The 27,017-nt window shown below is 39.4% G+C and overlaps 1 protein-coding gene across 11 annotated transcripts in view; it reads right to left on the bottom strand.

Moving 5' to 3' along the window:
- Nucleotides 1-3,914: 3,914 nt before the first annotated feature.
- Nucleotides 3,915-27,017, bottom strand: part of PTPRK (protein tyrosine phosphatase receptor type K) — a 402,245-nt gene continuing 379,142 nt past the window's right edge. For 8 of the 11 annotated variants that reach the window (XM_051612998.1, XM_051613000.1, XM_051613002.1 and 5 more), the window contains 15 exons: nucleotides 26,924-27,011; nucleotides 25,863-25,939; nucleotides 25,651-25,668; nucleotides 23,022-23,058; nucleotides 21,219-21,316; nucleotides 18,877-18,993; nucleotides 18,018-18,172; nucleotides 16,883-17,018; nucleotides 14,834-14,983; nucleotides 14,161-14,334; nucleotides 11,406-11,537; nucleotides 11,047-11,172; nucleotides 9,000-9,163; nucleotides 7,569-7,704; nucleotides 3,915-5,190 (listed from right to left, as the gene is read on the bottom strand). In XM_051612998.1, coding sequence (XP_051468958.1) covers nucleotides 5,137-5,190; nucleotides 7,569-7,704; nucleotides 9,000-9,163; nucleotides 11,047-11,172; nucleotides 11,406-11,537; nucleotides 14,161-14,334; nucleotides 14,834-14,983; nucleotides 16,883-17,018; nucleotides 18,018-18,172; nucleotides 18,877-18,993; nucleotides 21,219-21,316; nucleotides 23,022-23,058; nucleotides 25,651-25,668; nucleotides 25,863-25,939; nucleotides 26,924-27,011 — 1,662 coding nt within the window. In that variant the 3' untranslated portion in view covers nucleotides 3,915-5,136. The remainder of the gene's footprint in view (nucleotides 5,191-7,568; nucleotides 7,705-8,999; nucleotides 9,164-11,046; nucleotides 11,173-11,405; nucleotides 11,538-14,160; nucleotides 14,335-14,833; nucleotides 14,984-16,882; nucleotides 17,019-18,017; nucleotides 18,173-18,876; nucleotides 18,994-21,218; nucleotides 21,317-23,021; nucleotides 23,059-25,650; nucleotides 25,669-25,862; nucleotides 25,940-26,923; nucleotides 27,012-27,017) is intronic. The other 3 variants (XM_051613001.1, XM_051613008.1, XM_051613009.1) reach the window with 1 other exon arrangement.

Below are 27,017 nucleotides of genomic sequence, written 5' to 3'. Positions count from 1 at the left end.
AGTAACTGCTTACATATACTGAAGATACTAAGATTCAAGCTTCAAACTCAAGCTTGTTACTGTTTTCCACTAAGAAAAAGCCTCTTTCAAAGCTGTTGTTACCTAATGGGCAGCATTTATCCCAGAAGCAGGAAATTATAGGATCTCATTGAACTGCTGGGGTCTGATCTCTCAGGACCTGGATCAAAGTTCAAAACCTGGGTCTCTTTACACCTCCTTCTGCTGAAGCTAGGTCACTATGAACAGGGAAGGGGTAGATTCAGAGGGCTATAAAAAAAAAAAAGAAAATGAAAAAAAGAGAAGCATTTCTTCATACAGGGTGCTCAGAGTCAGTAGCTCTGGTTTTAGCAAACTCCAGTCTCTATGACACTGTTTTAGATACTTTCATAGATATAAGGTGCTTGAGGCCTGATCTGGTCCTTCAGGATTGGATCCTAAGATCTGATTATTTAGAGAAAATACATCCCTGTTACCTCTTTAATTACTGCTCTATATAAAATGAATTGATGCCATCAATGTGACACTTGCAACTATGAAGATTAAGACATTAGAGTCATCACTTCTCAGCTGTCGAGCAAAGCACAACTTCTCGCTCAGAGGAAGCATGTTTGGGAACTTACACACTCCCGTGGTTTCTTTTGTTATGTGACATTATACCAGTTTCACCTTAATTTCAAATTTGAATCATCTTGCACTCCTCCACGGATGAAGTCTTTTGTGCCTCTTCTTTGTATTCTGACTCGATGCCCATTCGCTTTCTTCATATTTACTGCTTGTGTTGTTCCAGTCTTCATTTTATGCTACTGAGGGAAGCAGAGCCCATGTACCTTGCAGGCTGTAGCCACTTGATTGAGTCTGTGCTAATATTTCAGCAGAAAGATTTTGAAAAGGTGTCTTGAAGTCTATGAACTGTTCCAGGGCAGGAGCTGCCAACACATTATACTGGTGCTGGTGGCTTTTCACTGCCTAAGCAAGTAAAGTATTTCCCTCTTCAAGTGCCCAAGGTCAGGAATATTTCTCTCCCTCCACTGCACACTGGCTTTATGAGAAATACCTGTTTTCCCTCTGGGGCAGGTTTTCACAGTTCCCCCACTTCTTTCTCTGTCTTGCACAGGTGTAAGAAAAGGATACTGGTGCAGCATTTATCTGTAGGAACAGAGCTGGTGCTCCCAGAGAACAGAGCTGGCATTTACTGCCACTGGGTGAGACAAGGGAGGGAAAAGATCTGCTCCAAGGAAAGGAAACAGTCTCTTTCTGATTTTATACTTAAAAAGCTGATTCTAATATTGTCGTTTCCCTAAGAGACTTCCAAGATAGACTACAACCGAAGAAAAGTATTTCTGATCTGCTTCTCACACATCATATTGCCTGTGCCTGCTTCTCCCTGGCCTTGCAAGGAAAAACTTCCAGCAAGTTCTTCTATCACAAGCTACTGCAAAAACTCATTAGGTCACCTCAGTGAGCTACAGTTACAGAAACTATCTGACTCTCAAGAGTACTTGAACATGGACAGAGTTCCCATCTGCAGAAGAACCACCAGCACCTGTAATACCTTCTAGCTGAGGGGGACGCTCCCATGGAGGACTCCTGTGCAGGCACGGTGCTGCGATGCCAGGATGCCATTTGCACCAGCCACATCCTTGACCTAAAGAGGAAACTGGACACAAAGATCTTTCCAAACATTATGAAGTACTGATGGGGATGGACCGCACCACCCCCAACACATGAGCGCTCCCTGAAAATCGCTACTAATTCAGCCTAATGTAAACACTACATTTTTTATTAGGAAAGGAAAAAGAACAAACAAACATAAAAATTACTCTGGCCAGTATGGAATGGGGCTTTTGCATTCCACAACCCTAAGAGCTATTAATCTAGCAAAAAACAAATCTAGACTAATCTTCCTAACACACTTTGTGGACAGCAAAGGAAGGTTCTTCCAGAGTCCAATTTATCTAGTCCCAGATACATGTCTCACAGGAAGGATGCAGCAGCATGTGGAGGTGGTGGGTTGTTTCCATAAAATGTGGTGACCAGGGAGCTGGCTTTGGATACATCCAGGACTTTGACTGGCAAAGTTAGCCAAATGCCATGGCTTCAGAGAGAAAGGTGGGAATGTTGCAATTCTGCAGCACATAGTTTAAAATCCCCTTGACAATGTGACAAATGAAAAATCAAAAGCAATTCTGAGTAAGAATGCAGATGAAGTGAATGTTTTCACATCTGATTTGTTTACCTTGCTTGTTCATAGGTGACAATGGGTGACAAAAGAAAAACATTAAGATCTGGAAGAGGTGGAGCTCTATACAACACACACAGAGGCACTGAAAAAAATCTGAGAAATAGAATTTGAGGAGTGTTTTTTTATAAGGGCATGTAGAGATAGAACAGGGGGTAATGGCTTTAAACTGGAAGAGGGGACAGTTAGGTTAGACATTTGGAAGAAATTCTTCACCATGAGGGTGGTAAGACACTGGAACAGGTTGTCCAGAGGAGTTGTGGATGCCCCTAGAAGTTTTCAAGGCCAGGATGGGTGTGGCTTTGAACAACCTCGTCTAGTGGGAGATACGCCTGCTCATGGCAGAGGGACAGAACCTGATGACCTTTAAGGTCCCTTCCAACCCTAGCCATTTAGTAGGTTTGCAGATGACACTAAGTTGGGTGGGAGTGTCAATCAACTTGAGGGTAGGGAGGCTCTGCAGAGAGATTTAGATAGGCCTGACTGATGGGTCAAGGCAAATTGCCTGACTTTCAACAAGGCCAAAAGTCCGGTCCTGCGCTTTGGCTGCAACAACCCCCAGCAGTGCTACAGGTCTGGGGAGGAGTGGCTGGAGAGCTGCCCAGCAGAGAGGCACCTGGGGCTGTTGATTGAAAACCAGCTGAACATGAGCCAGCAGCATGCCCAGATGGCCACGAAGGCCAAGGGCATCCTGGCCTCTATCAGGAATAGTGTGACCAGCAGGACCAGTGAGGTGACCTCACCCCTGTACTTGGGCTTGGTGAGGCCGCACCTTGAGCACTGTGTGCAGTTTTGGATGCTGCAGTATAGGAAGGACATTGAGAGGGTGCAGAGAATGGCAAGTAGGCTGATTAGGGGTCTGGAGACCAGGTCTTACGAGAAGAGGCTGAGGGAGCTGGGGCTGTTCACCCTGGAGAAGAGAAGGCTGAGGGGAGACCTCCTTGCTCTCTACAACTACCTGAAAGGAGTTGTAGTGAGGTGGGTGTTGGCCTCTTCTCCCTAGTGACTAGTGATAGCGCAAGAAGAAATGGGGTCAAGTTGCACCAGGGGAGGTTCAGATTAGATATTAGGAAAAATTTCTTCACTGAAAGAGTGGTGAGGCATTGGAATAGGCTGCCCAGGGAGGTGGTGGAGGCACTGACCCTGGAGGTGTTAAAAAAACAGGAAGATGTGGAGTTTTGGGAGATGGTTTAGGGGTCAGGAGGGGTAAGGCTGACGGTTGGACCTGATGATCTTGTATGTCTTTTCCAACCTTAATGATTCTGTGATTCTATGATTCTAATTTGTCTGAAAAATTGTGTGGCATTTATAGTGTTGGATGGGTAATTCCAAGACCTGCAGTCTTCTCAAATGCTCCGTGAAACACTGAAGTGAAAAATAATATAATTTCCTATTGAGATTTTCCTTATTCAAATATATTGGTCTTCCAGACAAGAATGACTCCTTAAGGACAGTAAGTGAGAAGGTATCAAAATATGAAATAATATAAAATAATATTTAAATAAAAAGTTTAATTCACTCTTACTTTACAGAATATTTAAGAGCACCTTACCATTTTACTGTTACTTCTAAAAAAGACCAATGGAATGATTTTAGCTGGTAAATTGTAGGAAACCTGTAGGAACAAATTGACACAAGCTAAGCAAAAGCACAGTAATATTTTGTACACCACAACTATAATCAGAATCTGGCATTGGTTTATTCAAATTTTGCTTTCTTGGAAGCAAAGCTTACATGTTCATAAACATCAAAATAAACATTGCTTAATTTTACAATTTGCTAAACAAATACTTTTTTACCCTGAAGGGCATCTGCAGAGCCATCTATTCATCTATTTGTCTGGCAGTTCTCCTGTTGACCAGTACTTTTTTAAACAATTTGTTCCCTTACGATTTTAATGGTGCTTTAAAATGTCTTCCAATATTGTGCAAGTCATAAGCAAGGCCCTCCCTTACATATTTTTTTTGTTCAGTACTCAACTAATGCAACTGTGAAAAACTATACATTTTCAGGAAAATGTTTTGATTTTGGTCCTGCAGTTAAAGACCTCCTATAACTGAGTTGTTTACATGGATTTGAACCACAAGCATGTACACAACAAAACCACTATACCAATGTTTCTTGGTCTATGCATAAAAAGTATGTCTTCTACTTAGACTAAAACATACAAAAAATAAACTACAAAAATTGTTTACACTTGATTTCAGCAAAAAAAGCTTTCTTCAAGAAAAATGACTCTTCTTTTTTTCAGCCATCAAAAAAGGAATGCAAGTAAACAATAAATACATGTGCTTTCTCCATATAGACATATTTACACTTGAGTCTTTGGCTTATGTTTAAGTTTCTTTATAAAGATCTTTATGTGATCCAGCCATCATTGCACATTAAAACAAAATAAGCCAGTTTTGTTTATTTTCTTTTACTATATATAATATATATATGCAACACTTGAAACGTATAAAGAATGAACCTTACTATCAATCTGCACTGTTATTGTACTTGAACAATGTATCAAAAGGAAAAAAAAAAAAAAGAAAAATTAATACCATTAGGAAATATTGATACATGCAACAGATGGTTGCTCTACTTTAATTGAGAGACGCTGCATATACAAACACTGAAAAGTCCTAATTTGCTCAAATCTCTTCTGACTCTGGTTTTCATTAAATAGTTTTTATGTGGCACTAAATGTTGATACTGTATACAAGCATAGAAACAGATTGAGTTATTTTATTAAGATACACAACTTCATAAGAAAAATACTTTGCATTTAAAATTTAAAATCCCTCCCACCCCTCCCTCTTCCCCTAAAATCTTTCTTCACAGGATCAAGAACTGTTGTCAAAACAGCTTATTGAGTTTCATGTATTTGGTGAACTTTGTCACATCCATTCTGACTAAGAGGATTCCAAGTACTCCAACGCAACATCGTAGCAGAAGCGATATTGCTCCTTTAAGGGAGAAAAAAAGAAAAGAGTTGTTAAAATAAATTTCTGAAGTATTAACAGCAATACCTATGAACAAGAATAGTCTTTGCTAACTACTGAGCGATTTCAATTCAAGCCTGACATCCTTGGCTCTTTTTTTTTTTTTTTCCCTACTACACAAGTATATTACCAGCTCTGATTTAAAAACTCACCCTAATCAACGAACTAGAAAAAAAAAACAACTGACCACAAAATGCAGTGATTTGTTTCTCTGATTTTTTCAGATTCTGAACTAGTTTATCAAGCATGAGAAATTCTCCTATCAGTCAGAGCATTCTTGCAAAGAAAACACCTTGACTGAGATACGGTTTATATTTAAGTTAGCTGATATTCAGCAGTTAACCAGTGCCTGCTGCTTGGACAGCCAGGGAATACTGAGCTGTGACAGAAAGCTGCTCTGAGCTCCCAGCCCATTTGTACAATCAAGTCGATGTAACATCCAAGAGATCAGATGCATATTTAAAAGAGAAGTTACAGCTCAAAATATCATCAGAGTTAGCATTTCCCGTTAACAAGGCTGCTGTTCAGAGCTGATACTGGGGGAGAGGAGGGAGGAAGGAGAAGAAAAACCAAGGGAATTAATTCAATCTCTATTGTCCTTGCAGCCTAACAAAACAAATCTGCTTTTGTGATTTATTTTTGTTTGCAAAGGAAGCCAGCATGATCCATCAGCAGGAAGTGGTGAGGGTATCTTAAAGGCTTTATCGCACTGCTCATTTTTGTTATCTGATCATCTCACTGAATGTGGGGCACATGACAGAGTTTTATATTGGTTTTCCTGGTTTGTTTTCTAACTAACGACACCTTGCTGCTGTTCAAGAGTTTTGAATAAAAACCCACACAACAGAAACACCTAACTACAGAAACTCAGTAGCTGCAGATTAAAGCTACAATGGAATCTAGGACTATTTTGAAATGAAATGTAAGTTTACAGAACATTTATCAGAAACACACACAATCTACCTTGGCCTCCCTTTACAGTGACACAAGTAACTTTCCATGTGATCTGACCCGTTTTCTTCATAGGAGTGAACTGAAATCCAAGCAGCAATTCAGCATGTTGTTTCTCAGATGCCTATGGCACAGCAGGCTGCAAAGTATTTGCAGCAAAACCAGCAATACCTAGCCCAGTGTCTCTGCTGCTACAGGATGCTCTGTTAACTTTGTAACCATCTTCTTAATTTATGTGGTGGCAAAGGATGGAAATGATGCACAGTATTAAACAAATCACGCCACCGAAGCTACTTGATACCAAGCAAACACCTGGAAAAAAAGCGCAATAAGGGAAGAGGGAGCTACTGCTATTTTGCTCAACATGCAAGTTCACAGGGTCAGAAACAATTTTCACTATGCATAAACTTCAAAAGGTTTTTAATTTCAATTGACATCCCTGATTCTTATGCTGTAGGCAGCCATCTGGCTGAAAAGTGACACTAGCTGCTGGCAGTGTGAAAGTCAAACGGCAGAAACTCCCAAATATTGTCTAACCTGCTTTCACATTCACCTACAGGAAGAAAAAAAAAAATCCAGTTGGGAGGATTTTTTTACATTAAACATTCAGTTTTCATGACTGCAGTGATCGCACGCATGGATATGCACCCATACTGTATGCATAAAGACTGACCAGAAGAGTGAAGGTTATTCTGAATTCTAGCAATGTACATACAAATATTTAGTCTTGTGATTTCGCTTATTCAGGCTCACATAGTTTATATTAATTCATTGTTTATATTGTTTACTATTTAGCTCAACTGTTGGACTCAATGATCGTAATGGTCTTTTCCAACTGAAATGATTCTATGTATCGATTTCCATGACAGTAGATCCAAGTCTTTGATTTTAAAGGTCTGAGGTATCATTTTGACTACTACAAATCTGAGCAACAAACACTAGCATTACTGAAAACAGATTCCAAAGCAGCAGTTGTTACTAACAAGAAAAATACTCACATCTCCATCTACTGATCTGGACTATACAGCATATTTCTACCAAGAAGAAATGCTTTGCCTTGTAAAATTTCAAGATGGTTTGTGTGACCACAACCTGCTGCAACATCTCTTCAAACAGACCAGGTTATTTTGGGAGATTAAAGTGCATTCTGTTAACTCAGAATGTTTTCTGTGAAAAGCATGGTACCACTACAAGAAAAGTAACATAAAATGCTTAGCCTGGCCACTCATGATGCTGGTTTGTGTCTACACTCAATAAATGTCCCTTTCTTCTTGTGGCCCAGCATAGGGTTGCTCTGGTTTGTGGGCACAGGACTGAGAATACAGCTTGCACAACAAGAGAGCCTCTGACTACCTGACTATTTGCAGCAAATCCCACAGGCAGGTGCTTACCGGAGTTTCTACCATGTTGGGTTTGCTGTTCCGCAAAGTCTTCACGGCGTGGAAAACGTCCACCACGTTCTGCCTTTTTACCATCTCAACCACAATGCCAATGGCACAGAACATCCCGCTCCGGCCACCGCCATTTCTGTACACAAGGGAAAGAGGTGGGTAATGTCACTGTGGCGTAAGAGAGCATCAAAAAAAGCATTTCAGTTCTTTCATTCTGTTAGCATGAGTGATTCCTGAGTCCTACAGGGAGACCAGGCCATAGCAGTATCCTTGCAGCTCCAGTGGGTTTGGTCTGAGACATTTACTGTTTCTGACCTTCCTCTGTTACTTCTTTTGAATTTTGCCCCTAGAGCCCACCATGCTCTGCTACAGCCTAATTTACATAGGCATTACAAATGAAAAAAATTAAGTTCAATGGCAAGTACTACACTGGGGGGATGGGGGGGGAGGGGTGAAGTTTAATAGCAAGTACAACATTTTCCGTTTAGTTCTGGAAAGAGACTCACTTAAATTATTCTATGGTAGGAGGATTATCCAGCCAGAGTAATGCTAAGGCTTCACAGATTTGATGTCTTGTTGACCTTTAGGGACACTTCTGAACTAATTTAATCTTCATTTCAAAGAAATTAAGGGAGTTATTTCTTCTTGTTAAGTTTAAATTAGCCATAAGGTTCAACAGATAATGAAGAGGGGTGGGTAGAAAAGGGCCATAAGTTAATTCTGAACATTTAAACAGAAGCCTTTCTTAAAAGTAATATGCATAATTTACTTAAAAATAAAATGCAAAATTCAATTTCTAAGTTCTAAACTTTATCTTTAAATAAGGTAGGAGAGAGATTGGTCCTTCTCTGCTTAAGGATAAAAAGATGCCACCTTTTCAAAATTACTAAACCACTGAAATATTAGGCTCAGATAAGTAGCCAGTGGTCATCTACCAACAGAAGTTTTAGAATCATGTAGTGTATTATAGACCTTGTCTCTGATTTCTAATCCCCATAGTTTTCATTCTAAAACTCTCAAAATATATCAGGCCTTCTGGAAAAAATGTAACACACGATACGCAAGAGAAACACAAAAATAACCATTTGGCACTTAGTATAAAAGACTTCCTTACTGAAACCATACAGAAGAAACTGATCTGTACACATTTTGTACCTGAAAAAACATGCTATCATGTACAGAAAGAGACAATACACAGTATGTAGCATCTTGTCTAAAACACTCATTCCCACGGTTCCTTGACCTAACACAGACAAATCCCAAAGTTGACCAAAAGCCAACCTACAGTAGTGGGTTTTTCTTTTAAATAAAATAAACAAGAACATGTGTAAAAGAATGCAGCCAGAAGAATACTGCTTGAACTGAAAACAAGAACTAATTTATAAGCATTTATTTGAAGAGCAGTGATTTGATTGTCTCCCAGTTACTCACAGGCAATGAATGATGGTTCTGCCCTCCCCTTCTTCACATTCCTCTTGCCATTTTTCAACCTGGAGAATTAACTTCAAGAAGGATCTCTTGGAAGCTGGTACATCTCTGTGAGAAGCCCATCCCAAATACTGGAATTGCTGCACCATCAGATAGCCTTCCTGTGGCTGAGGGAAACCAAAGAGCTTTAGGTCAATATGGCATGTTTAGATCTTGGTTTAGATAACCAAAATATAAAACTAACATGAAATTAAGTATTCATATTATGGACAGATTCCAACATGTATATACATTGCATGGTAGGGTCTTCATTAATTCCTATCACTTGAGCTCAAGGAAGATGTCAAAAAAGGGAACTATATAGAAGACATTACAGTTTATCAATCTACAGTTTATCAATCACTAATGTAACCTACCCTGACTTTTTCTAAATGGACAAATTCCCTAGATACTATGTGTCAAGGGTTTTTATCCTTAACAGCAATCATCAATAAAAACCACCACTGTTAAATTCTTAGACCAAAATAAATGAAGAGATATATTTTTGGCTGCCATGCATTAACTGACAATAATTAACATATATTTTTAATATATATTATAACTTCTAATTAAAAATTATTTTAATTAACATTATAAATAAACAATTAGTAGAATTGGTACACAAACACGACTATTTGCCTTGAAGAGTTCACTTTTTGCCAGACTATGACAGCCATGACAGCCTTGCTGCCAGTCTCTCAGTCTTCCATGTGTTAGATGGTACACAGGGAGAGCATAGCCTGTCACAAGAAAGGCCTCAATAATGGGAAGAATAAACAGTCTCTTCACTTTCTTGTAGCTAAAGAAGATGAAAAGGAGTAGGAATGTGGATTTTAGAAAAGGAAGAACAGAGTAAATAAATATTTAGATGCAAGACATAAAGGTGAAAAGGCATGGAAGACAATGATAAGTAGAGGAACTGAAAACCAAAACATCATAAAAAAGAAGAAATGGAAAAAATGAAATTAAGAAATAAACCAAAACCAGAGAGGAAGTCTCAAAATACAACAAAAAACCAGTACTATAGTGTAATATTTGCCAGTGTGCCTACACCTTAGCTTCCTGTAGTTTCCAAGCAAGGTATGAAGAGCTGAACATGTTTTTCCTAGCTCTGAATATATGCAAAATAAGGTTGGGATAAAAATACTGGTCACATGCAAACTGATTTCTGCACTTGGAAAAACGAAAATGTGACCAAAATAAAAGAAGAAAGAAAAAAAAAAAGAGAGACTGCTGGTTGACTGCACATATAATAGTGGCACAAGCATCAGCAGTTCATTACCTGTAAGCAACGTAAATAAGTGATTTACAGAGGTGAGCTAGAAGAGGAGACACTGCGTGACGAACAGCGTTTGAGAAGATGCCGTGATAGTGCGAAAAAATATGGGACAGCAAAAAGACAAAATGCTGCAATGTGTGAAAAAAGCAAACGAGAATGCAAGGCTGGTACTGCTACTGAGGCTGAAAAAAAGATTATGAATATAGGTCGAGGTGTGGTGGCACAGAACCCTTCAGAGGCAGAGGAGCTTTCAGAGTTTTTTCACACCTCGCTTTGCAGGGTGCCACAATCCTCCTTTTATGTTGTGGTTCTTGCATCTTAGGCTGAGAAGGTGCTGGATGCAAAACCGGCCTCACCACTCCTGCTCCTGATTCACCACAAAAGATGTCTTACGGAAGCTATAAATTAAATATTTGTCACTACCTGTTCACTACAGGGATATTTCTTTCACTGCACACTGAACAAAGGGAATACTTCTCATACATCTTCTGCTCATCAGGGAGAACATCACAGAACAACAGTCATTCACCTTACTGCTCTCTCTGCTTAGCATGCAACTATAGGAAAGTACTACAAATGAATATTAGATATCGATGCCTGACTGGCTCTTTCCTGGGTAATGTCGTAAGAACATTGGTATTTTACTGTTATTCCAATTTAAAAACCACAAGAGCCTCGAGAGTGTTAAAAATGCTGTATTTTCCCGTTAGGTATTGTTACAATAATGCTTACCCTTGTTAGGTTGCATATCCTGAAAATTCGGTTTATGACGTCACAGTCCATTGAACAAGACATGCATTCCACTTGGATGGGACCGTACCGCAGTATCCCTTCCTCGGGCCAGTACTGAGGGCAGCCCTGCACCAGAGCAAAACCAGGCATAATTAAATGGTAAGTTCCAACTTGAGCATTGCCTTGTTCCACTGCAGACATCTCACCTAACCTTTACTGAGTCACCTAGTGTTAATTAGTTGCTGTAAAGCAGAGACCAACTGTAAATCACTGCAACGCTCTACACTTCGATCATCTAGTGGATCCAGACTGATTAAAGCATGTGGATGGTACATGGAAACCTCGAGCCCCAAACTAACCTGTGCTAAGTCGACTTCATTTAACATCACAAGAGAAGTGCAGCCGTAGTCGTACACTAATCTCCAGAAATCTTTCACAGTGTTTGGTAAAGGATGCTGTGTGACAATAAAAGCTGCTGGCTGCCTGTAGCTCTGTAAAGGCAAATTATTTTATTAGCACTGGTAGAGGAATTACTTCATAACTCCCACTCAAACACTGCAACAGAAAAAAACATATATAATAGAACAAAGTTGCAACATCAATTACACCAGATTTCACCAAAGCTGATGGTAAAAATGTATTATTGTCTCCAGTAAGAACTAAAAAGTTACTCTTTTCACCAGAGAGTGTAGTGATAGGACAACGGGTAATGGTTTTAAACTGAAAGAGGGTAGATTTAAGTTAGGTGTTAGGAAGAAAGACATTCTTCACCATGAGGGAAGTCAGGCACTGGAATAGGTTGCCCAGGGAGGTTGTGGATTCTTCCTGGATGTACTCAAGGCCATGTTGGATAATGCCTTGTGCAGCCTGGTCTAGTGGGACGTGTCCCTGCTCATAGCTATGATTCTATTCAGGTCTGGCCTTCTGCTTTGTGACAGGCCAAGAAACAGTAAAATGGTGAATATTCTTGTAGGTGGATGGGGTTATAAGTCACCATTTTGAAGACACAGTGCTGGAACTGCTGCACCTAATGCACAGATCCCCAAATTTAACACCCATGCTGGTATCAAAAGCCATTTGGCTGTTTTTTTACTGAATCAAGTAGAGTGAATTAATGTAGGTGAAAGACATGGCAGGGCAATTAAACCACTTTTGGTATGGAAGCTTGCTTGTTTCAAGATTGATATGAGGGATCTTCACATGCAGTTTATCGACCACCCTTGAAGAACAAAGTGCAAGGCTCAGAAGGAAAAAATACAACTCTTTTCACCCTTGGACTTGCTGTAAATTGTGATGATAACAAATTAAAGTCTTATGCATCAGTACTTGTTTGACAACAGAATAAGGAGGCTGACAATTGTTTATATGTTTGTTACCCTTTGCTAATGCATGTTGGAAGCATACTAAGGTAGTAGCAGCTTGTGTCCTAGTTCCTAGATCTGCTCAGGAAGCAAAGAGAAACAGCCAGTATCGATTCTTCCCTTGTATACTTAAGAAATAAAACATGCACTAGTTGATGCTTTCCTAGCCCTCTTTGCAATAATTTTTGCTCTTTCCCAAGATGAGAATGTACTGAGTCTGCACTGATCAGCTTTTCAAAAAGACCAGGCAGGAGATCCGCTGTCTCACTGGGAAGCAGACACCTTCTTGTGGGAACACAGGGACAAGTATATTGTAAAAAAGGGAACGTTTCCATTTCTGTTTTGCTACAGAGAGTCCCCTTTCCTTGCCCAGCAGTGGGGTCCCCCTTGCTGGATAAATCAGTTTAAAAAGAAAAAAACCAAACCAAGAAAAACCTTTTATTACTTGAAGTTTTAACCCTATACTTAAAGCCTTGCTATATGCCTTAATTGTACTACATGACTTTTTTTCTGTTGCTTTTTTCCTTTTATTACTACCATTTCTGGCTTTCCTTATTTGCCTCTGATTTCTCACCCATTAATGCATTACTTGGTTCTGTCCCTGAATGCCACACACTGTTACACACTCAAGAGTCCTCCTGCACCCAGCTGCCCAGCCTGAGTGGTCTTCCTTTCTCCCAAAACAACACTCCTCTATGCAGCTGGGTTGGTTGGTCCATAACACATCAATTTTATCCAGGTGCTCAATGTAATTTTAACTGCAATTCTAAACAATTTTGATTGCTACCAAAATTGTGCTCACTGTTTTAATTCATCCACTCAGCCCCAGTGACTCCCTAATAGACTGGTCTCACACATGCTACTCCTCCATTTTTCTGGCACAATAGCTAATTGTGAGATTAGGGACTGCATTTTGCCAGCAGTTCAAATGTTCCCTGCACTAGCTCAGGCAGAACTCTAGGATTAATATACCATTCAGCCCGGCAGATTTCTGCTGCTATATGCCATTTTATTCCAGCTCTCTCCTTGACACGGCAGTTTCTGACAGCATGTCATTTCTGAGGAAGGAGAGATGCTCCTGAAAATCAGCCACTAAGTATTTACTGTAAAGGTGGCTTTAGAGGTCTAGCTTTGGAAATGCTAATGGCAGGCACAGGCAGGTATCTTACAGCACACGTGATGAACTCCTTTATCGATCAGACACCTATAACCAGGTTCACCTCCACTTTTCCCATTAATTCAGCTTTTCTCCTGATAATACTCCTGTCACTCGAACTTCAAATTTAAAGAGCTGCAACACAAAATAGGAACAAAAAAAACCCCAACCCTATCCCCAAACACGTAAAAGAAACTTTTTTTTTTCATTCTTCCCCTTTCTCTCCTGCCTCAATATACATAGCTTTTTTTTTTTTTTTAAATAAAATAGCAGTAGTAACCTCATGCTCAGGTAGGTAACATTTACTTCCTGATAAAGAGCAGATTTTTGAGATTCTGTTGAGATTTGAAGGACTGGAGACTAGAGCTTTATATAATGCTGTTTAAAAGGGGTGATTTCCAGTGGGTTTTACAAGGATGAAAAAGACAAACCTTCTGAACAAGAAACAGAAACTGGTGGGGTTTCTTACTCATTCCCCCCATCCTTTGTTACTGGGTACTATGAAAGAATTACCCTTTCTCAAACCAGCAAGTGTTCTCTCTCATACTACACAGCTTTTCACAGCACACTGCATAGACAAAGGAGATAGTCTCTTACGTCCATAAGAGCAGCATTGATGTAGTTGCTGCTCTCCCCATCAATGGTAATTAAGAAAGGCAGACATCTGTCAGGTGGCAGCATATCCATGAAGCGGTTCTTGTCATGGTTCCTTGGCAAGCAGGCTATGCTGCAGTCCTCTGCTTGCAGGCGAGGGGTCACAGAATTCAGGGTCTAAGGAAAAGAGGACACTGTTGAACTTACAGACAATGGACACAAGATTCCTCAAGTTTTAATTTAAAAATAGCTTCTGTCTGTCTTATGGACATGTTGGGAATTTTCAAGGGGGGTTAAGCTGCAGGTGTAAAAGGTGTTCCATGTACCACTGAACAGATTCCACAGGACACCACCCTCTCTGAAAGGAATAAAACAAGTGGAGCCTTTGGAGCCTTGATGAGCTTTGCCTTAGCTGTGCTAATGCTGGCCAGCACTCCGCAGCTCCTAGTCAGTGCTCTTTATTCTAGACAGATACTTACTGCAATTCTATTCAAGGGAATCTATTCAATATTTCAAACAACTTTGCCAACCATGTAATCATGGGTGCTGTATTTGTGGACTAAAAGTAAGGCACCAAATGCTATAAACATGACATGAAAACCCTTTCCCTTGAAATAAATTACCTAGAGGCAAAAAAATTGTTATCACATGAAGAGTTAGTAGGAACTGTGAATACCTGAAACTCATCTTTGAGATGCGAAGAGTTTGTCTGAGAGTCTATTCTAATCATATCAAAATAAGCAGCTTTGAATTCACAGACAGGAATAGCAGTTTCTCCACACAGACAAGCTTCTAGAATGGCATCATGAATGAAGATGTACTGCTCCTACCAAATTAGGCAAAGAAACAAAAAATATAGCCATTTAAACACAATATCCCTTTCCTTCATTTAGGATAAAGAGATCTCCTGCACCCTGTAAAACTCATTCAAGGTAGTGTCCATCAAGCCATTAAATAACACTTTAGTACAACCACAATCTTGTCCTAATTGGGATGCAGTTAACAAGGATGTTTTATTCAGAACCAATTTAAATTTAGTAAGACTTAACAAAATGGGCATAGCAGTTTATTTAACAGGAAGTTTTCAGTTTTCTTGTGGTGCCTGTGGATTTCTGCATATATGTCAGTGACTTGTTGTCCTTACTAATTTTATTTTTTTAAAAATAGCTTTCAGACATATAATACTAGCAGAAAGTGTAAATTGCTTCAAGCATTACTGATGTAATTAGCAATTATTTGGCACGCTGCATTCTCCTTACGCGTGAGCAAACTAGTACACCAATTGTCTGATGGCAGGCTCTAGGCCAGTAATAAACTCAAGATGGGTCCCAACAGAAACAGTGTTTCTTCCTGTTCTGTTCTTTTTTCTGATTTGCCTTGAGACACTCTGAGTCTTAGACAACAAAATTACTATTTCAATCAGGCCTCCCAGCAGTTGTTACACAACACCTGTTATATTACTCACCTCAAGATGTAAACACTGTCCATACAGCAAAGTGTGAGAACTGTGCCAGCCTCACCTAGTTTTTGTGGATATCAATGAGGTTATTAACAGCACAAACTTTATTGTGTGTCTGTAACAAGAGCACAGGTCTGGGGACTGTGGTCTTATTTTGGCTGTACAGCCTGTGCTGCCTTACTCACATAGCTATGGAGCTATTGCCACCACTTCTTCTAGAAGAGCATCACAAAAACTTGCTGCAATTACAGCTGTATTTTGCTGTGTAAGTATGAACCTCTGCGAGAAGATGAGCGGAAAGAGGCAAAAGGGGGAGAAAGAGAAAGGAGCAGCAGAAGGGGTATTAATTCACATGCAAGAGCAGATTAAACTGGGATGGTTGAAGAAGCCACCCTGTTAACACTCCCGTCCACACATTTCCCAAAGCTTCATGGCCACGTACTGGGGGGAGTTTGCCAGGAACACTTATTTGTTCAACTGCCACAGGCTGCCCCATGGAATAAAGACTGCACCAAATTACATTGATATGCCTGGCTGCCAACTGCAGAGACTTGCATGGGTTCACATTCAATATTACAGGTGAAATAACTTCTCAGGTAGATGTCCACATGGAGATCAGGAAGGAGAACTGGAAAAGAACTTCAGGTAACCTGTTTTAATGTAAATCAATAACCTAAGTTTCTATGGAAGTTCAAAGATAGATAGAAGAATGGGAGCTGTTACAGCTTCAGAACTAAGGCATTGTTTTTACTGTGGAGCTGCTGAAGGCATCAAGAAAGACAAAAAAGGTAGAAAAGAAAAAAGGCTTGACAATGAGGTTAATAAAGCAAATAAAAATGGAATTGAAAAGGGAGAGTGAAATGGATGGAAAGTTCCACAGGTAAGTCAAATTATGGATAAAATGGTTGGGGATAGTGAAAAAATTGTGGCAACCCGCTGAAATTCCAACCTAGAGTTGTTGGAATTGCTGATATCAGAGCTCAGGAGAGATTTGCCAGACAGGCCTACTGTAGGGTATTCCCTAAAAAATCCTCCTTGCTTTCTTTTTGTTACAAAGTTAGGCAAGCACTTTTTTGTGTGAAGACTGCAAGAGGTTGCAGGTTTGTTGCACTAACTTGGTTCTGGGCACTGTTCGCATTAGGCAATGCTCCCCAGCAGAGATAACACCTCAACAGGGCCAGTGCCTGCTTTTTTTGGAATAACAGTGAAACCCTGACCTTGCACATTCCAGAAAGCACTAGGTGCTTTGAAGGTTAACTGCCATACCTCTGTCTGTACCATGTTGATGCGACGGGACCGTAAAGCTTTGACACAGTTGTAGATATCCACAACACCTTCTCTTTCTGCCATATCTAACATGATATCGATCACAATATAACAACCTGTTCGTCCAGCACCAGCACTAAAGAGAAATCAGTAAATACTGTTAGGAATAGTCCCATGAAAACACCTATAAACTTTATAAACCCATTACCAAGAGCATTTTTATAAAGTCATTCAGTTCATGACCACTATCCAATTTTTATCTTCTCTCCTTCTCTTCATAAAGTTCTTTAAATCTGCTGATGTACCCAAAACACCCATTTCCCATCAGATTTGACACACTAAGTAACAGCAAAAAAATTGTTTTCCTCTTTTTATCACCCAGATCAATAGACTAAAGATGATTTTTAAATGATATATTAAAATAAGAAACTCAACTGTGTGTTTTACCTGCCAAGCTCTAAGCTGGTTCAGGAGTCACATTTAACAGTATCCAGAAGAATCTTGACTTATTTTAATTTTATATAGAGCTACAGACAGTTTTTGCACAGTGAATTAATAAAATCTGTAAAGATTGAGTAACTTTACCTACAGAACATAATAAACATTTGATAGTGAAGGAAAATTCTATTTGTCAAAGGACTGTGTCCCAACAATACAAACCTTGCAAAACTTTCACAGGAAAAACAACACTCTGTATTTGTTGCCATTAACCTCATTCCATCTTTCTTCATTTACTTGTTTACTTTGATTTAATTTAATAATCTGTTCAGACATTATATGCAATGTCAAGCTTTCAAAACAGCTGTATCCACACTTATTCTCAAATGCTGTCATAAAATTGTTGTAGGCTACCTAACATGATAGCCTTAAGTATCATATGATTTAGCTGGTGCAGCTCTTGCAGGAAAAAAGAAAATTCTGGCTATTCTATTTATGAAAAGTGCATTAGAATCCATTTATTTCCAAAAGTTGTTGTAGACAGCCAAATCCTACCACAGTGTGAATTAGGCAATTCAAAAAAGGAACAACAAAAACAAAGCACTTCAAAATGATGGATGTTTCACAAGAGACTACTGTAAATGCTCACATACACAGTTGTGGAAAAAAAAAATCAGTCTATCTCTTCTCTACACACCTGCAATGGACAACAATAGGCCCTGCACTAGGAGGGTTAGATAATTTGACTCTCCGTATAAAGGAAAGCAGGCCTGTGGCATTGTAAGGAACTCCATGATCTGGCCAGCCAGTGAAATGAAACTGTTTAACTTCACGGATTTCATTGTAGCCCCTCTGTAAAGAGGAAAAAAAAAAAAAAAAGGTTATGAAATTCAAAGTATTTCATAGACAATATTCTCTGACTCAATAACACACACCTAGAATCTACACAATGTTTTCATCACTTCATAATTTATTTAAAGCAAAGATCACACAAAGCTTTTTTTTTCTTCATTTTGAAGCTTAAAACTTTTACCACTGCCATTACGTATGCTAGTTTTGCCTCATTAGATTATTTTTTAAAGACTTAGATGCAATTTGCACCTGTTTGCAGAAGTTTTGCTAATTTACACAGTAGCCTGCTACATTTGCAGGCAAGTATAGTGATTTTCCAGAAGACCAAACCGTATCACATATATTGCATTCCCAGAGTTTGTTCTTTGATGAAGTGAGATTGACTCAGCGGCACTCAGGGCAGAGTGAACGGGGATGAGTGACAGGAATGACTCATAACCCGGTACAGAGATGAGGTGACTGTCAAAGGGGTGGGTAGTAGTTAACAATTCTGGGGAAATTCGAAATCCCACAGCAAGATGTGTTTGGATAGTTCAGATGCAACACATTATTCCCACAATGAGGTAAGGCTGCCTAAGATGTGGACCTGCTAACCAGACAGAGTGATTTAGTATTGTACAGGAGCATACTCGATCCTAGCCTCCCTCCATTCTCCTTGCTACCAGGGAACGGTGCTTTGCCGAGCCTTTTCAAAACATGCTCACCCTTCCCAGAGTGAAGGTCCTGACAACGTACTCCGCAAGGGGCTCCACCTCGACACAAGTCACTTTGAAGTCACCATAAACTTCTGTGTCGTCAGGCCAGTACTTGTAACACTTGACCTACATAGAAAATGGGAATGCATTTTACACCAAAGGAAATAAAAGTTTGAGGATACATTACTACATGTACTGCAATGCACCACATTTATTTCTGAAATGACCATGCGCTCATATGGCTTGACACAGCTAATGGTCATTCTGTCAAGTTAAGCACTAGCTACAAGGAGTTTCCACTGCTTTGCAAGCTCTACTTAAATGCAAAATTTATTTCTAAATTAGCTTCTTTTTTTTTTTTTTCATGCTGAGCTATGGAATACATTCCCACTTACGTTAAACTGGGATGCATTTCATAGCAGTAATCAAACTGTTGCAAGTAATCCCAGATACTTTATATTATTCCCTGAGGGATGTGTTACCGCTAAACTGTAAATAATTTGCTGATTTCTAGCCACTGAAATAGAAGTGTGTTTGCTCACTAGTCCACTTACTCTGTTGGAGTGGCTCAATATGCAAATCTATTTTGCTGAAATATGAATTTTGGATTCAGACCATTTTTCACTACTCAAGAAAAAAACACAGCATCAAGGTGGATCAAGAACTGGTTGAAAGGAAGAAATCAGAGAGTTGTAGTCAATGGGGCAGAATCTAGTTGGAGGTCTGTGACTAGTGGAGTCCCTCAGGGGTCAGTACTGGGACCGGTGTTGTTCAATATCTTCATCAATGACCTGGATGAGGGTACAGAATGTACCCTCAGCAAGTTTGCTGATGACACTAAACTGGGAGGAGTGGCTGACACACCAGAAGGCTGTGCTGCCATTCAGAGAGACCTAGACAGGCTGGAGAGTTGGGTGGCAAGAAACCTGATGAAGTTCAACAAGGGCAAGTGTAGAGTCTTGCATCTGGGGAAAAAAACATAATGTACCAGTACAGGCGGGGGGCTGACCTGCTGGAGAGCAGTGTAGGGGAAAGGGACCTGGGGGTCCTGGTAGACAGGAGGATGACCATGAGCCAGCAATGTGCCCTTGTGGCTAAGAAGGCCAATGGCATCCTGGGGTGCATTAGAAAGGGTGTGGTTAGTCGGTCAAGAGAGGTTCTCCTCCCCCTCTATTCTGCCTTGGTGAGGCCACATCTGGAATATTGTGTCCAGTTCTGGGCCCCTTAGTTCAGGAAGGACAGGAAACTTCTTGAAAGAGTCCAGCGCAGAGCCACAAAGATGATGAAGGGAGTGGAACATCTCCCTTATGAGCAAAGGCTGAGTCTCTTTAGCTTGGAGAAAAGGAGACTGAGGGGTGACCTCATCAGTGTTTACAAATATGTTAAGGGTGAGTGTCAGGAAGATGGAGGTGAGAACAGTGCCAGAGCAGAGATATGAGGGTTGGTGAGGAAGGAGGGGGAGGAGGTGCCTGAGCAGAGATTTCCCCACAGCCCATGGTGAGATGGCAGGCTGTTCCCCTGTGGTCCATGGAGGACCATGGTGAAGCAGTCCGTGAAGGACCATAGTGGGGTGGATGTGGATCTGTAGATGGTGAAGGACCATGGTGGGGCACATGTATATCTGCAGCTGTGGAGGACCCCACGCCAGTAGAGGTGACTGTTCCCAAAGCAGGCCGTGACTCTGCGGGAAGCCGACACCCCACACTGGACCAGTCTGCTCCTGAGGGACTGCACCTTGTGGGAGGGACTCCTGTCAGAGGCACTCGTAAAGGACTCTCTCCCATGGGACAGACCCAACAGTGGAGGCTGTGAGGAGTCCTCCCCTCGAGGAGGAAGAAGTGGCAGAATTAATGTGTGATGAACTGATCTTAAACACCCACTCCCTGACCACCTGTGCTGCTGAGGGGCACACAGGAGTGAAGTAACTGGGGTGCGGGGAAGATAATTAACATTGTGTCTTGTTTTCTCTTTCTCCTCTTCTGATAAATTAATTATTTTTTTTTTCCTCCCCCAGTTGAGTGTGGTTTGCCTGTGACTGTAACTGGGGAGTGAAAACCTTCTTGTCCTTGTCTCGATTTCTGAGCTTTTAGTTGGACTTTCTCCTCCCTACCCCACAGTGGGAGTTGGGGGGTGAGTGAGTGGAGGCCTGGTTGTTACAGGCTGGGCCTGAACTGTGACACAAAATACTCCAGCCCACAACAATGTCAGGACTATCAACTCTTCCCCTTTCCCTTCCAGGGATGCAGGGCTATCATTCAGAATACTCTTCCACGTTCTCTTGGTAATGTGTCTTGTTAGCAGATTTTTCTTCAGGCTTGTAGCATTAAATGAAAAACAAAGCAAAAACTTACTCTTCCAACTTCCACTAAATTTGTGACCATCACAACACAAGCTGATTGCTCCTGCCATATCATTCTCCAGAAATCATACACAGTCTCATGAACTGGACCTGTAAGAAAAATCCCAGGTAATACTGTGTAACAAAAAAAGTCAAATCAAATACTAAAAATAAAATCCAGAGCTCTACAGAGCTGACACACATGAATGCACTTGTTCAGAGATGAAAGCTTTGTGAAACCACATCATCATACCATCACGCCAGTTTCCAGACTATATTGTTATTTCTAACCAATGCTGAATCTTCTCAGTTTAACTGAATTACCACTTGAAAGAAACAGATAGCAGGTGTTTCATGTAGCAAAACACCAGAAGTTGCTTGAAAACTACAAGGACACCACAATGTGTGACTACATCTATAGTTACTTTTCTAGGTTTGTTATACATTTGTTTAATATAATTAATTGAGTGTGAGTTTCTTCAGATGTTCACTGAGGAGATGTCCACACCAGAGTGAAGTATCAGTCAGGAGGGTTGGTGGAACAGATCCTGTGCATGTATCATTCAGCTCCTGGCTAAGTGCACAAGCACGAGTAGACGTGGAACCATAAACTTCCCACTGAAAGGTATTGAAACTAACTTAATCATTCTGTGAAGCAAATGAAGAGCACTTGTTTAAGCCCTGCCTCCTGCTCTGCTGCAGACAAGCCATGTTCAGTTAAGTGATGGAGGCTTTTACCCTGATGCAGTCATCTCAGAAATTGCTCCCTGACAACAGCCCAGAAGTAGTATAAATATTACTGCACACAACACAAATCTAAAGACCCAACCATATTCCCTCATATACTAGATCGAAGACTGTGTTACTAAAGCAGCAATAATTTTTTACATGCTATTATGAGCAATGATTTACATAGCAAACCAGAAACAAAATAAAAAGGTAGACTTAACTGCCACAGAGAGACCTGTTTAGACAGCACTTACAGGAAAAAAAAAAAAAAAAGAAAAAATAGGGAGTGGGACATAAATTTGAGTATCGTGCTTTAAAACAAGCCTTTAGTTTGCCTTTCCTGTGTGCAGCTATAATCAGCCAATGGCATAAATAGCAGGATATTTTCAGCCACCTATCTGATTATATTCACAGATCAAATAATCACACATCTAAATCTAATTATTTTTTCCTTAACTCATAGCCTCTGATATTTCATTGCAATCTTAGAAAAATCTGGTTTTCCTCATTGTGAGGAGTTTTATCAGAAATACAAAATGAATAATTTCCATAGATATTCAATTTTCCCCTGTAACTCTCCTTTTTATTAGCAAGGTGTTGTATGAGAAAGATTTCCCTCATTTCTTCCTATGAAGAGGCTTTGTCCTTCTCAAGCCTTATTTTACCCAGATATTCTGAGACAGAATTTAATTTATCACTACTATCTTCACCACCTCCATCCTGGACTAAATGCTAGACAGTAAAATAATACATTGTAATACGGAAAGAAAAATGCCTCAAGACCTCTCTTCTCTGTCCACATGCCTCTTTTCTCTATTCATCTTCATAACAGGAAATCATAGTAGTAGCTTCTGACTTTATCAGCTGAATTTATCTCTGAAAGAGCTGTTCAATAGCTAATTAACACGATAAATTAGTGCAATTTTTGCATTTATTCACATTCCAACTGAATATACTGTGTTAATTTCACAAGATGACAACTCAGTATTGTATATGCTTTATTTTAATCTACTTCCATTTTATCAAAACACTGCTGAACACTACAGACAACACTTTTTTGGTTTGATTAATGCTGGCAGATTCTTACCTTGGGTTGCAATGTAGTGACTTGGTCTCTGATATCCCTAAAACAGCAATATAAGTTGGTTTGAGTACTATATTATTAACAGAGAGGGGAAAAATAAAAGCATAAGGTACTACAGAATTCTTATCCCTAGACAATATTTTCAAAACAAACCAATATTTAAGAACAGCATGAAGCTCAAACCCTAAAAAAACCTGTTACTACTGATAAGGTTTGAATGACAACAAATAAAACGGAAATAAGAACATCTGACTTGAACAGACATTGTCGTGTACTGGGAAAGAGTGTTTTAAATGGGATCTGTGGGCCTAAAAATTAGTCCTCTATTGATATTCTCTCCCCAGTTGAATACATTGGGGTGTTTATTTAAAGTGTAGCAAAAATTCTCTTCGCAATCAGATTGTCTCAATAGTTGATCTGCGTTACCAAATAATCCAATATAAAAAAAATACACACCTTTTAGAGAAATACTGTAAGGCCCAGAGAGGGATGTACCCAAGCCATAACTAACCAGGACAGACATTTTCACTGCTAGAGCTGGGCACTCTGGTGTGTGCATAAAGCTAAGTCCCTACTGTCATCAAATCTTCTGCAAAATATTTTGCACTAACACCCAAAGTGTGTGTTAATTGGACATGATATGCACAAGTATATACACTTACATATATATCTATATATCTAGCTCGCTAGCTAGCAACATAACCCTACACAAGTAAGCCTTTCCAGTTAGCTGGGTCTAAGCCAATGCTAGCAATCCTGTACAGCATTAATCATCTGCATAAAAACTACAAGACAAAGAGATTCTACTCTTGAGGAAATAATTCAGAATATATTTTGACCAGTGCCAGCAACATTAGCTGCAAAGAAGAAGCGAACTTTAGTATTGCTGAAGAAGATAATACAGAATTTTGCAGTGTGCAAATGTTAAAGAAATAACTCAAATTATTTTCTAGGTTACAGTTTTATTAGCCCACTTGATTCAAGTATTGCATTATAGGGAAGCATAAGCCTTTGCATTCCCAGTATTCACAAGATGCTGCTAAAGAGAAGGATTTCAATGTACCCAAGGAGTTTACATCCCCTTCCACAGACTGCTTCATTATGCTCTCTAGAGTGAGAGCACCTTCCTCTGGGGCTTATGAAAAAAATTCTGAGTATCTTACTTCTGGCTTTACAAGAGACTAAGATTGCAACAAATGACTAAAAAATTTTTCTCAGGATCCTTAATACCAAGTCCCAGCTTCAAAAGATGAAAATGGAACCTTTGCTATGCTGTTTTACACTCAGTAATGCTTTCCAGAGAAGGTAAAAGTGTCACTTCAAAACTGCGAAGTGCCAGTTTTAACTTGTATCTCTCCTGTCTAGTTATAATGAAATTCAATTTACTCCTAAATAACAGAAACAATGTCCTCAAGGAACTGAATTATTACAAATCTGGGAGAGTTTTCTTGTTTAAGGCTGCAGGCAAAATAACATGGGTCTAACACTTCACAGACATTGCTGTGTAAAAATATCAAAACAAAAAGACAGTGATATACCTGGAGCTAAATCTTTATATCCTGGAAAGTCAAGAGGGTCTTAAATATTTTATCAACTAGAAGTGGACAGGAAAGATCAGTAAGGTGCAATCATAAAGAAAAGTAACCAAAGCCAAGTATTTTAAAAACACTTGTATTAGCTATTCCAGTATCTTCCAAATTACTTTAGAATTATTTTCAATACTGTCCTGGTTTGAGCCAGGATAAAGCCAGTTTTTCTTTTGCTGATTCCTTTTTTTCTTTTCAGTGAGCTTTCTTCAACTAGCAACTGCTAGTCCTGCTCAAACCAGGACAAATACAATAACTTGTTTATTTCTAAGGTGTTAACTGGATAAAAGTTATATTTAGTTAGTCAAAACATCTGTAAGAATTTGTTCAAATCTCCTGTTTGTATCAGGGTTCTTTTTTAAATGTATAATTTAGTTTGCATTTTAATCAAAGCATGGATTTTAAAACTTCAGAAGTTTTCTGCAGAACCAAGGAAATGTCTACTATGTTAATATATTTATATAAATAAATATGACACCTTTATACTTATGATATAAATATATATGTTTGTGTATATACTTTGTAATACCTAGATTAACACTTTAAAACAAATGTCAGCTAAATGTTGTTTATCTAAACTGTGGATAAAAACAAACACCCCTCCCCAAGGCCATAATCCCTCCCTTTTTGCCAAACATATATCACAACTACTTCACAGGTACATTTTCCAATGACTACAGCATACTATCCAGATTTTCACGTATAAATAAGGAGAGGAAAAGAAAAGTTGGTAGCCAAATAGCCAAAATCATCATCATAAACGAAAACAACAACTGAACAGCAAATTCTCTTTAACAGATGGGTTCACCTGAGCTATCTAACAATATCTAATATTCAGAGCTATGTTAAAAGGCTAAAATATCTTTTCAAAACGGGTACAAAAATATTCACACAAAAGGAAATTTTTTAAAGGAACAGATGAGACAAATTAGATGAAGCATGCATAGTTATCTAGTGACAAAAATAGAATAGGAAAGTAATTAATAACAATATCTATATTAAATATTTACAATAGGATGCCATTATTCACATATAGTGGTACTTACATCCCTGTACAGCCAAATCTACAGCCCAAACCAAAGTCAGATGTGAAAGAAAGCACAACAATGTCAGTGAGTACTAGGACGTAGAACAAGGAAAGTGTACATTTTGTTCTTAATAAAAGAAAGCTTTCAATAAATTTGTAGGCATAACATGCAATAGTTTCACATAGAGAAGCTGGCAAATTGAGAGGGAGAAAGCTGTGTAATCCACTCACATCTATGTAGTTGGCATTAATGTAATCTGAAGATGGATCATCTTCAACAGGTTGCAAAATCACCCTGGAGTGGTCATCTGTAAAAACCAAGTGGTTATGGTGCCTTTTTGAAGTGTGATTTTTAAGTAAGGTATTAAGGAAAGTTGTCTAGAAAACCGGTATCAGCTGGCATAAGCACCTAATAATTTACAACCCGTAAATGGTCACTGTTTACACAGAATTACAAAGAACCATTTTGTCTGAGGTCTCCAATTACTTCAGAAACATTCACTAAACTTCATTAAGTGTAGTTGAAAGGTATCACAGTTACGCATGGTTAAAAAGATATAAAGAAACCAAGTTACTTGCTCAAAGTCCCTTTCAAAATTAGATCCACTGATGGAAATCTAGAAAACCAAAAACCATGATTACTGTTTCCTTTCTTCTGACCCCAGCCTGCTTACATTTGTATGGAGACATTAAAATAGTAAGTTAGGCGTGGTTAGTGATGCACTATGGATCTGATGAAGAGGTAACTCCACCGATTCAGGGACTTCTCCAACAGCTTCCTTCCTGCATGTTTGATCTCATGTGAAAAACTGTACAAACTGCATTATGCCAGGGGACGAATCTAACTATTTAAACTCTACGCGTAAAGAATAGAGACAGAACCCACTATTTTTTGTCACATCTTCCAATCATCAGTTTTACACAACTGCTATTCAGGTGTATCAGCTATAAATCCCATGGAGTTAGAAAAGTTTTGAAGCTGTCAGATTTACCTGAAATAAGTTATAACAGTAGAAAACTACCACAGCATTTACATCCAAATGACTGCCAGCTTGTCGCTGTTACAGAATTACCACAGCTCGCACAACAGAGATGCAAATACAAAATTCAGCCTGAGTTATAAAAGAAAGTTCAACTTTTGTGGACAAAGAAAAAATGCTGGAAAAGGCACTGTCCTCCTTCTCTGTGTGGGATAGTTAGGAGCTATAGCACTTGAGACTTGTAAAGAGAAAATATGGCACGAGTAATACATGACTTCAGCGACTGCTTAAACCAAGCACACCGATACTCACATGCTATAATGTTTCCATAGCGGTTCTTTGTTCTGTTTTGATCCTTCTTAGCGACATCCCAAGAAGCTGACTGCCCCTCAAAGAAACTCTATAA

Source organism: Apus apus, chromosome 3, assembly GCF_020740795.1.
Source record: "Apus apus isolate bApuApu2 chromosome 3, bApuApu2.pri.cur, whole genome shotgun sequence".
In the NCBI taxonomy this organism is placed as follows: domain Eukaryota; kingdom Metazoa; phylum Chordata; class Aves; order Apodiformes; family Apodidae; genus Apus; species Apus apus.
Note: the sequence above shows the minus strand (reverse complement) of the source record. Positions and strands in the feature narration are given on the sequence as shown.